Source organism: Nerophis lumbriciformis, linkage group LG36 (genome assembly GCF_033978685.3).
Source record: "Nerophis lumbriciformis linkage group LG36, RoL_Nlum_v2.1, whole genome shotgun sequence".
Taxonomy (NCBI): Eukaryota; Metazoa; Chordata; class Actinopteri; order Syngnathiformes; family Syngnathidae; genus Nerophis; species Nerophis lumbriciformis.
In genome coordinates this window covers 21,919,870-21,932,412 of record NC_084583.2, presented here as the reverse complement: position 1 = coordinate 21,932,412, position 12,543 = coordinate 21,919,870, and the positions used below count along the sequence as shown (strand labels likewise).

General features: G+C 43.4%; 1 protein-coding gene across 1 annotated transcript in view; it reads left to right on the top strand.

Annotated features, from left to right (window-relative positions):
- Positions 1–12,543, top strand: part of LOC133576901 (uncharacterized) — a 36,438-nt gene that overhangs the window by 23,247 nt on the left and 648 nt on the right. Inside the window, exons 6-10 of the mRNA XM_061930294.2 lie at positions 587–859; positions 2,334–2,500; positions 2,570–2,737; positions 6,314–6,358; positions 11,157–12,543. Of these exons, the coding sequence (XP_061786278.1) occupies positions 587–859; positions 2,334–2,500; positions 2,570–2,737; positions 6,314–6,358; positions 11,157–11,330 (827 nt within the window). The 3' untranslated portion in view covers positions 11,331–12,543. The remainder of the gene's footprint in view (positions 1–586; positions 860–2,333; positions 2,501–2,569; positions 2,738–6,313; positions 6,359–11,156) is intronic.

Sequence of the window (12,543 nt, the reverse complement as noted above, 5' to 3'; positions counted from 1 at the left end):
AAAGTCACTGTGACTGATAGAAAAGTGATGGTTTTAGCAACATTTTAACCTGTCTGAATGCTAATAATCATTTTGCGTCGGGGGGGGGGCGAAGCCTGAACCCCCCACCAGAACTTTGTCCTGGACCTACCAGGGCCTGCGGCCCCTGGACCCTGGCTACTAGGTTTTTCTGATTTCAAAAGTTGGCAGGTATGAGAAATGTATGTGGAGCCTGGCCCCCTGCCTATTACAAAAAATGTTCACACTTTTATTTGTGAAACTATTTTTATACTTTTTTTAATTAAACTTGAATTCAATTCTGTTCAAATAGATAGTTTGATAATATTACAACATCATTAAAACATACATGTTTACACCTACGAGGGCTCTTAAGCTTTTTCACCGCGGGGGCCCAACTTTACCACTCAAATAGTAACACGGAATTAGTCATTTTTAATCATCTTCGATCAATATATCTCACCTACTTAGTTTACAACCTTGTCAAAAGACATGAAAGCATGTGTTGATCATTATTTATCTACCTTGCTCCCTTTGTCCAACCACACATTCTGACACAAAAAACATGTCTTATCCAATCCCACAACAGAGCAGAGCAGAAGCCATGAACCCAAGGAGGGTGCGACTTGTTTCATACAATACCCTTCTTCCTTCGTTCCATGGGACGTCACCTTCACTCCGAGTCGGGAGGGGGATCACAAAGATCTGATGAGGGCTGGAAATTGGGATTTTAAGCACCGACTCCACCCGGACAGTTACGGCCTAGAAATCTTTCCTGTGGAAAGCAAAGACTCTGGCCTCTACGAGTTCCGGGACAAAGATGGCCACTTGGGGTTATTGGCCAGTGTGGACGTGGAAGAGGGTGAGACTATTGGAGGAATATTCTAGGGCTGCAGCTAACGATTATTTTTCTATCGATTAATCTATAGATTATTTTTTTCGATTAATCGGTTAATCTATAGATTATTTGTTCGATTAATCTATAGATTATTTTTCCTTTTACCGATTTTTTTTTTTAATTTAAAATGAAGAGGAAAAAATAAATGTAGGCCAGTTTTTTCAAAAGGCATGGCTTTTATTTACCAAAAAAAAAGTATGGCCACTCAGTCAACATTGACAACAACATGACAAAATATTCTGTAACAATGTAAACATTTAAAACTTTTAACATTTAACAAAATTAAAAGTAGCTTATTTGCTTTTTAATGTGCAAATATAAAAGTAAACATCCAGTGCAAATCTTAATATTCTGGAATAGTATAAGCATTTCAAAAGTAAAAGTATTGCTTATTTTGCTTAAAAATGTGCAAAAATAAAGATAAACATCCAATACAAAAAAAGTGCAAAACGGAAATATTCTGTAACAAGTGTAAACATTTCAACAAAAGTAAAAGTATTGCTTATTTGCTAAAATGTGCAAAAATAAAGCTAAACATCCAATACACAAAAGTGTACAGTGTAAACATTTCAACAAAAGTAAAAGTATTGCTTATTTTGCTTAATAACACAACAATGATAGTATGATTAAAGTGAAAGTTAATTGTTGGTTTGTACATAGTATATGTAACTGTTAATGTTGTAAAAGGTATTTGCACAACTAATTAACGTTAGCGTTTGTGACACGTCTTGTGCCGTGGGGTTCTTTCAGGACCGACAGACTGAACGCCAGACGGCTTTGCCAGGTTTACAATCTTTTAATTTTACACAAAGTCTTTTCTCTTCCAACTGCGCGGATCGCGCACCTGGGCACGATTGCGGCGTCGCTCCCGGCGCGCCCCGCCTCGCCGCTCGCTCGCCGCCGCCGCCTCTCCACAGCGTTAAAGAGGAGCGCGTCTTTGTAAACACTGAACAGGCACGCCAAACGCGCCTCTCAGAGCGAAACGGTGCTTTAGTTTATGAATTTACAACGCAGATAGAAATGACACATTCATGTTTTTGTGTAATAATGACAACGTATACGCACGCGGACGATTGACTTGTTGATGGTGATGGCAAGAACGCTGTCGGGGGTTTTCTTTTCAAATGTTCGTTCATAGGCCATTTCCGCTCGACACAGTGTGCATACAACAACATTATTAGGCCGTTTATTGAAATACTCCCACACTTTTGACGACTTTTGGCGTGCTTTTTTCCCCTCGCTCGCATCGTCTGCTTTGCGCTCCGCCATGACAGTAAAGTAGAGTGACGTAAATATGCGACGCGCCGACGCACAAAAACGGCGTCGACGTATTTACGTAACCGATGACGTCGACTACGTCGACGCGTCGTTTCAGCCTTAGAATATTCTAATTATGCTGTCATGATTTTACGCCTCAATTATGTCTCTTCTTCTACAGCTCACACTCCTGCATATGTTTACGTCATCTTGTTTGTCGTCTTCGTTGCGGGGGTGGCGATCTGCTGTTGCTGCGTCAGAAGATGCTGCTGTAAAAAGAAAGCCTCCAAAACAAACACTCCTCAGTTAACATCAAATACGCCAATAACGCCTGCTGTGTATTACCACGTAAGCACCCACTCAAGAAGCCTTCACCCTGGCAAACTTTACACCAAAACACCTTTCTTCTAATTGCAGGGCCCAACTCAACCCAAAGGAACAAGTTACTCTGTGGCGCCACCTGCTGCAGCTTTCTCATATCAGCCGAGTCCTGCTCATGCAGCAGTTCCAGCGCCTGCAGCCCTTCCCGCCTATCAACCCTACACGCCGGTCAGCGCTACGGAACCTCCTGCAACAGGACCACCTGTAATGTCTTTTTCTCTTTTTTTACATCTAACAAGCCGTTTCTAATACAAACCCTGGGAAATTGTGTTAGATGTAAATATAAACAATGATTTGCAAATAATTTTCAACCCATATTCAGTTGAATATGCTACAAAGACAACATATTTGATGTTCAAACTGATTAACATTTTTTTTGTGCAAATAATCATTAACTTTAGAATTTGATGCCAGCAACACTCAATCAATCAATCAATCAATCAATCAATCAATCAATGTTTATTTATATAGCCCTAAATCACAAGTGTCTCAAAGGGCTGCACAAGCCACAACGACATCCTCGGTACAAAGCCCACATAAGGGCAAGGAAAAACTCACCCCAGTGGGACGTCGATGTGAATGACTATGAGAAACCTTGGAGAGGACCGCATATGTGGGTAACCCCCCCCAAACCCCCCCCACCCTCTAGGGGAGACCGAAAGCAATGGATGTCGAGTGGGTCTGACATAATATTGTAAGAGTCCAGTCCATAGTGGATCTAACATAATAGTGAGAGTCCAGTCCATAGTGGATCTAACATAATAGTGAGAGTCCAGTCCATAGTGGATCTAACATAATAGTAAGAGTCCAGTCCATAGTGGGGCCAGCAGGACACCATCCCGAGCGGAGACGGGTCAGCAGCGCAGAGATGTTCCCAGCCGATGCACAGGCGAGCGGTCCACCCCGGGTCCCGACTCTGGACAGCCAGCACTTCATCCATGGCCACCGGACCTGTGGCCCTCCCCCCCCCCTCCACAAGGAATAGGGGAGCAGAGGAGAAAAGAAAAGAAACGGCAGATCAACTGGTCTAACAGGGGGGCTATTTAAAGGCTGGAGTATACAAATGAGTTTTAAGATGGGACTTAAATGCTTCTACTGAGGTAGCATCTCTAATTGTTACCGGGAGGGCATTCCATAGTACTGGAGCCCCAATAGAAAACGCTCTATAGCCCGCAGACTTTTTTTGGGCTCTGGGAATCACTAATAAGCCGGAGTACTTTGAAGGCAGATTTCTTGCCGGGACATATGGTACAATGCAATCGACAAGATAGGACGGAGCTAGACCGTGTAGTATTTTATATGTAAGTAGTAAAACCTTAAAGTCGTTTATTATACGTAGTGCACTTTAAATAGTTTCGACCATATCTCGGAATTGATACGACGGGAATTTTCAGATCGTTTGCTTGATGCTGCGATCGACTGAACGCATCATGATTTGCCACCTCAGTAGAATGCATATCTACCCCTGACACATTCACAACAGAAAACACATTATGTGAGTTGTGTGTTATTCTAAGAAAATTGCTATGCGTACAGGAATTATCCAGCCTGGCGCTGGCTAGGTCTAGCTTAACTGACTCCTCACCCGGACTAGCAGGCTCTGTAATTGCCTGTGACTGGGCTTGCTCTAGTGTAGTTAGTCAAATGTGACTTAAACAGTAGTCTATGTTTTTAGACAGGATGATGGTGCCTTCCTGGTTAGGGTGAACACGTGACAAAGAAGTTGGGAAAGGTGGCAATAAATACTGATAAAGTTGAGGAATGCCCATCAAACATTTATTTGGAACATCTCACAGTTTCCGGATTGTTAAAGTGTAAAAGCCAGCATGTGTGATGGTATGGAGGTGTATTAGTGGCCAAGACATGGGTAACTTACACATCTGTGAAGGCACCATTAATGCTGAAAGGTACATACAGCTTTTGGAGCAACACAAGCAACGTTACCATGGACGCCCCTGCTTATTCCAGCAAGACAATGCCAAGCCACGTGTTACATCAACGTGGCTTCATAGTAAAAGAGTGCGGGTACTAGACTGGCCTGCCTGTAGTCCAGACCTGTCTCCCATTGAAAATGTGTGGCGCATTATGAAGCCTAAAATAGCACAACGGAGACCCCCGGACTGTTGAACAACTTAAGCTGTACATCAAGCAAGAATGGGAAAGAATTCCACCTGAGAAGCTTCAAAAATGTGTCTCCTCAGTTCCCAAAACTTTACTGAGTGTTGTTAAAAGGAAAGGCCATGTAACACAGTGGTGAACATGCCCTTTCCCAACTACTTTGGCACGTGTTGCAGCCATGAAATTCTAAGTTAATTATTATTTGCAAAAAAAAAATAAAGTTTATGAGTTTGAACATCAAATATCTTGTCTTTGTAGCATATTCAACTGAATATGGCTTGAAAAGGATTTGCAAATCATTGTATTCCGTTTATATTTACATCTAACACAATTTCCCAACTCATATGGAAACGGGGTTTGTATTTTAACGACAAAATATTAATAACGATGTCTGTTTACGGATGCGAGCTAGTGTGGCTGCAACCACTAAATTCTGGGCCTTCATCCCACCCTAAACCCAAGGTCGCCGCGCCATACACAAACTCTTGATATGTTTGCGTACACTAAAAAAACCTAATTATTGCATGAATGTGGTTACAAACAGCTTTTTTAAAAACACCGGTCTAGAACAGAGTCGGTGACCCCTAAGGAGGGGGGCTGCAGAGGTACTGCATGGGGTTTGATACATTTTTGGTTGATTAGACTTTAAAAATTTTTTTTTTTTTAATCTTTACATCCCCAAGCAATTTTTCCACAAATTTAAATAACAAGCTACATGTAGCAACACTAAATGGGCCCGAGTGTGTGAATGTGAGTGTGAATGTTGTCTGTCTATCTGTGTTGGCCCTGCGATGAGGTGGCGACTTGTCCAGGGTGTACGCCGCCTTCCGCCCGATTGCAGCTGAGATAGGCTCCAGCACCCCCCGTGCCCCTGAACGGGACAAGCGGTAGAAAATGGATGGATGTAGCTAAAATATGTAGCTTAATTAAAACCTCTAAAGGCTTAGTGGCCACATGCGTGGACAGCTCCTTTTAGCTCTTATTTCCAAAATGGTGTACACTACTGAATTGGGGTCTTATGGCCACTTATGTGGACACTTATACTGCCATCTGGTGGTGTCAGAAGAGTATAACATACAATGGAATTTGGAAAAAAAAAAGGGTAAAAATAAGAATTAGCATGTCACTACACATGAAGTACACAGTTGTGTACTTATGGACTTAAGTACATCATATCAAAAGATGATTCTTAGTTTGTATTCTAATTACGGTCCAATAAGCCCAAATAGCAAAGCGAAATAAAAAAAGCATGTAAACAAACAGCTTGGGCCTTAAGAGGTTAAAAAAAAAAATCTTTACATCCCCAAGCAATTTTTCCACACATTTAAATAACAAGCTACATGTAGCAACACTAAATAGTCCTGAGTGTGTGAATGTGAGTGTGAATGTTTTCTGTCCATCTGTGTTGGCCCTGCGATGAGGTGGTAACTTGTCCAGGGTGTACGCCGCCTATATATATATATATATACTGTATATATGTGTGTGTATGTATATATGTATATATATATATATATGTATATATGTATATATATATATATATATATATATATATATATATATATATATACATATAACCAGAGTACCCAATGTTTTGTCTGGCGACTGCATATCGTCTTTATTCACGGAGATGCGCACTGTAACATTCTATTGTTTCACCAACAGATGTTCAACACAGTGGTCGTCCATCCCAGCCCAGGGCAGCTTGAGGTACACACACACACACACACACACACACACACACACATACACACACACATACTACGCAATTTCTTTTCTAACCTAAATCCACTGTTGTGTTTTCCATTGTTGGCGAAAAGACAGCATTCTAGGGATCAGGGTTTTATGTTGCCGATTCCGATATCGATCATCCATGAGTGAGATCGGCCGATACCAATACAGATCACGTGCACATTTTGACACTGTAAAATTTTCCCTTTTATTTATATGATAATTGTGATTGACAGTGCAACAATATCAACACAATCTTCAAACTCGTTGATTATTCTCTTTCATTACATACAATTGTTTGAGGAAAACAAAGTCAATAGTACACAATTATTACACAAAAGCAAAAACTATCTACTACTTTTGGAAATGTTCCCTGAGTTTGTAAACGTTAACAAAAACGACAGAAAATAATTTGAGGAAAATAAAAATATTGATTTGTACTGATACTACCCTTGGTGTCGACACCACCAATTTATGGATTGATCTGCCGTCCTTTTATGTGTCGTGTGCTGACTGTGACAATGTTGACACACCAACGGTTGTTGTTACATCATCCTCTCTCTAGGCCAGTGTTTTTCAACCACTGTGCCGCGGCACACTAATGTGCCGTGAGATACAGTCTGGTGTGCCGTGGGAGATGATCTAATTTCACCTATTTGGGTTAATATTTTTTGCAAAGCAGTAATTATAGTCTGCAAATGATGTGTTGTTGTTGAGTGTCGGTGCTGTCTAGAGCTCGGCAGAGTAACCGTGTAATACTCTTCCATATCAGTAGGTGGCAGCAGGCAGCTAATTGCTTTGTAGATGTCAGGAACAGCAGGAGGCAGTGTGCAGGTAAAAAGGTGTCTTATGCTTAAACCAAAAATTAACAAAAGGTGAGTGCCCCTAAGAAAAGGCATTGAAGCTTAGGGAAGGCAATGCAGAACGAAAGTAAAACTGAACTGGCTACAAAGTAAACAAAAACAGAATGCTGGACGACAGCAAAGACTTACTGTGGAGCAAAGACGGCGTCCACAAAGTACATCCCAACATGACGTGACAATCAACAATGTCCCCACAAAGAAAGAATAAAACAACTGATATATTCTTGATTGCTAAAACAAAGCAGATGCGAGAAATATTGCTCAAAGGAAGACAAGACAATACCAAAAATAAAGAAAAAGCCACCAAAATAGGAAGTAAAACACTACACACAGGAAAACAGCAAAAAACTCAACAAGTCAGGGTGTGATGTGACAGGTGGTGACAGTACACTAGAGATGCGCGGTTTGCGGGCACAACCGCGGAGTCCGCGGATCGGGCGGATGAAATTTAAAAAAATTAGATTTTATCCGCGGGTCGGGTCGGGTCGGGTCGGGTCGGGCGGTTGAAATAAAAAAAAATTAGATTTTAAATAGATTCAGGCGGGTGGCAGTTAAACCAATTGGGAAATATATATACATAGTTAAATGTTGTTACCCACATACGAAAAACGAGCAGGCACCTGCTGCATATGCCACAACAGAAGAAAAGAAAAGAAAAGAGATGGACACTTTTACGGAGCGGAGAAGGGACGCCTCGCCGGGGTCCGGGACCGAGGCCCCTTCCCCTGAGAGGGCCCCACCGGGAACCGTAGCTGAGGCGATCCGCGAGAAGGGCCCGACGCACGTCCAGGGTCACTACCGCGCCCACCGCACCGACACCCCGCCTCGTCCGCCTTCGCCGCGGCCGGCGTCACGCGCAGCAGGTAAGCAGCTTACCTGCCCGCCACCCCCGTGGCCGGGGGCTCGTAACAGGGGTCACTCCGCGCGCTCCGCCCGTGCAGCTTACCTGCCCGCCACCCCTGTTGCCGGGGGCGCGTAACAGGGGTCACTCCGCGCGCAATGCGCTCATGAAAGGGGTGGGGCTCACCCTGGTTGATATAGACAGCAGGACGGTGGCCATGGAAGTCGGAACCCGCTAAGGAGTGTGTAACAACCCACCTGCCGAATCAACTAGCCCTGAAAATGGATGGCGCTGGAGCGTCGGGCCCATACCCGGCCGTCGCCGGCAGCGAGACGCGCTTGGAGGTGCGCTCAGCGCGACTTCCATATGATTGCGCACTGGTGTGCGTCTGGGTCGTGACAGCGTGGCACGCGAATGTCTGTGCTGCATTGGATCAGTCTCCTTTCTTTAACAGGCAAAAGCTTTATAACCTCACCATACCTGCCAACTTTTGAAATCAGAAAAACCTAGTAGCCAGGGTCCAGGGGCCGCAGGCCCCGGTAGGTCCAGGACAAAGTCCTGGTGGAGGGTTCAGGGCTTCGCCCCCCGACGCAAAATGATTATTAGCATTCAGAAAGGTAAAATGTTGCTAAAACCATCACTTTTCTATCAGTCACAGTGACTTTTCAAAACAAAAATATTACAGCAAAAATCATATGGGTTGATTGACATGTTTATTCTGTAAGCTAACTTCAATAGTTTGAAATTATTTTGACAGTTAATGCCAGTTATCCTGTCAACCTTTCACAAGACTTCAATTTGTTAATTGAAAGTATAAACAGTATAAACACTTTTTACAGTAAACAAATGGTAAAACAGTACTAAACAATTCCATTAAAAAAAAATTGGTGTCATTATTAACTTTCTGTCCAAGCTTGTATAATCTACTGCCTTGTTCAATTGTAAAAAATATTCTGTGCCTAAAATTCACATTTCTATCACAATGATCATACTGTAAACATGGTAAGCTAACTTCATTAAAATTAATAGTCCTGTCAATAGCATGGAATTACAATTCAAATGTAGTTTTTTCGTAAACCTTTCAAAAGAATTCAAAATATGAAAAATGAATGAAAATGAATTTAAGCCATCAGACACTTGAAAAGTGGCACATCACATCTCTAATGTAATCATTTTAACTTTTCAACAGAAATAGCACTGCAAAAATATTAAGGACATACTTCTGTATTTTGGTAGTTATGCTGTCAACATTTAACAAGATTTCTTCAACTTGGACTTGAAAGCATAAATAGTATAAACACTTTTAACAGTATGTCGTGCTGTGAAATACAGCCGACAGGATTGCGCACCAAACACGAAGCAAGGCCAAAGCGCATGCATGGTGCAGGAGAACAAAGGACTTCTTTCATTTAAGGTTTGTGATAAACCATCAAACTCATTCGTTAAAAGGACTCTATAGTAATATAAAGCGAATTTTTCTGGACATTATCATGCAAGAAAAGTTTATTTTTGGGACCGCGATCACCGCGTAATGATTTTTAAAGGTTGCATTACAAACATTTAACTGTCCCATGTGATCAGCCAATGCGATTGGAAGTCCATGCTCAATTATTGCCTCCGTAAATAAAACTTCGGCATTTATCACATCCAAAGAATCTGTTTGGGCGACGAAAAACGTTGAAAGTTTTCCACTTGTATCGCTAGCAACGGCATTAGACTTGTGTTTTTTTTGTCCCAACGTGGTCTTTTACATCGCTAATTCCTCCGTGTCCGATCGAAAAATCTTGTCTGCACAAGGTGCAATTAGCGTAGTTTTCACCCTTTTTTTTTTTTTTTAATTAATGAAAAACCGTATTTTTTATCACTGCAACCGTAACCCGGAATAGGTTGATGAAAACCGTACGAATTACGGGAAAACCGGAGTAGTTGGCAGGTATGCCTCACTAATGCCTTGCATCGTCTATATTAGATATATACCTCGGAGTCTTGTTCACGAGTGAGGGAAGAGTGGATCGTGAGATCGACAGGCGGATCGGTGCGGCGTCTTCAGTAATGCGGACGCTGTATCGATCCGTTGTGGTGAAGAAGGAGCTGAGCCGGAAGGCAAAGCTCTCAATTTACCGGTCGATCTACGTTCCCATCCTCACCTATGGTCATGAGCTTTGGGTTATGACCGAAAGGACAAGATCACGGGTACAAGCGGCCGAAATGAGTTTCCTCCGCCGGGTGGCGGGGCTCTCCCTTAGAGATAGGGTGAGAAGCTCTGTCATCCGGGGGGAGCTCAAAGTAGAGCCGCTGCTCCTCCACATTGAGAGGAGCCAGATGAGGTTTGTTTGGGCATCTGGTCAGGATGCCACCCGAGCGCCTCCCTAAGGAGGTGTTTAGGGCATGTCCGACCGGTAGGAGGCCACGAGGAAGACCCAGGACACGTTGGGAAGACTATGTCTCCCGGCTGGCCTGGGAACGCCTCGGGATCCCTCGGGAGGAGCTGGACGAAGTGGCTGGGGAGAGGGAAGTCTGGGCTTCCCTGCTTAGGCTGCTGCCCCCGCGACCCGACCTCGGATAAGCGGAAGAAGATGGATGGATGGATGGACAACGGGCGGGTGCGGGCGGATGGCGGGCGGGTGCAGTTCTGATCAAACGTTACATCGGGTGGGTGGCGGATGGTTGACGACTTTCTGATGCGGTTGCGGATGAAATAATTGCCTATCCGCGCATCTCTACAGTACACCTACTTTGAGACAAGAGCTATAGTGATGCATGCTTGTTATGCTTTCAAGTCATATCCAACAATTGTGACTTTTTACTGTCAACTGAGTTTGGTTTTTTAATGATGTCTGCTGCTGATGTGCCTCCGCATTTTTTCAATGCAAAAAATGTGCCTTGGCTCCAAAAAGGTTGAAAAACACTCTTCTAACATTCCACACTAGAAAATATTCAAAGTATGTATGATTCCTGCTGATCAATATAAGCATCGGTCAATACTCAAGGTTCCAATAACGGGACTTTGAAGTCAAAACTTGTACTGTACCTCCAAGTAGTAACAAGCGCATCCTTTGGCTCCGCCCCCCAGACTGTTGTTTCAGGCGGGCAGGACTCCGCCCCAGCCCCGACCTTTGGATCCGGTTTCCTATCGTCGGACCCCGGGCCCAGGTTTGAACTCAAAGGGATGAACTTTTCCTCCGCCCTCAGCTCGGACGCCGACGTCGCCAACGTTTACACCTCCAGCAAGCTCAGCTTCAAGTGAGGGGCCCAGAATGTCGGGTGGGGGAGGAGCCGCACGCTGCCAGGTGTATCCTTCAAAAACATGTGTGGCTTTCTTCCTGCATGAACATACGTCGTCGTCCTCAGTGTTTCTTGTTTTTGTCCTGCTTTCAATGGACACTAAGATACAACTCAGTGGCGTTTTCACCGTGCATACAGTGGGACACTTACCCACACACTGCATACAGTGGGACACTTACCCACTGCATACAGTGGGACACTTACCCACTGCATACAGTGCATACAGTGGGAGACTTAGCCTCACAGTGCATACAGTGGGACACTTACCCACACACTGCATACAGTGGGACACTTACCCACACACTGCATACAGTGGGAGACTTACCCACTGCATACAGTGGAAGGCTTCATGCCTCGTTCTTCCACAGCAAAGTCATTGAAAAGGGATGTTTTTATTATGTACCGCTTTGGATTCTCTGTCCGTCATGGCTGAAATATCCTTTTATTCACCCCTTCGAAGAATGACAAACACAATATGTCTGCATATAAATATACAGAGTGAGGCAATTTTACAGTCGTCCCTTGTTTGTCACCGTTAATTGGTTCCGGACACGACGGTGATGAATGAATTCCGCAAAGTAGGAATGATTAATGGAATCTTTTATAGCTAGGGCCTAAAAAAACATTTAAATGCGTTTTTCAACATTATGACATCCCTCCAGACATGAAATAACACTTCAAAAAAAGAGTTGACAAAATGTAGGATTTTATTTAGGAAAATAAATAATAAAAACTAGTGACATTATCTGTCCATGCAGCTAAGTTAATTTTACTTGATAAGACATCCTAGATTAAAATGTGTATGTATAGAAATTAGCGGGAGATATAAATGCTCAGTGGGCCTAGTGGTTAGCGTGTCCGCCCTGAGATGGGTAGGTTGTGAGTTCAAACCCCGGCCGAGTCATACCAAAGACTATAAAAATGGGACACATACCTCCCTGCTTGGCACTCAGCATCAAGGCTTGGAATTGGGGGTTAAATCACCAAAAAATGATTCCTGGGCGCAGCCACTGTTGCTGCCCACTGCTCCCCTCACCTCCCAGGGGGTGAACAAGGGTGATGGGTCAAATGCAGAGGGTAATTTCACCACACCTAGTGTGTGTGTGACAATCATTGCTACTTTAACTTTAATAGGTGTTTTTTTCCGGATTACAAGCATTATTAGGGCCCGCATG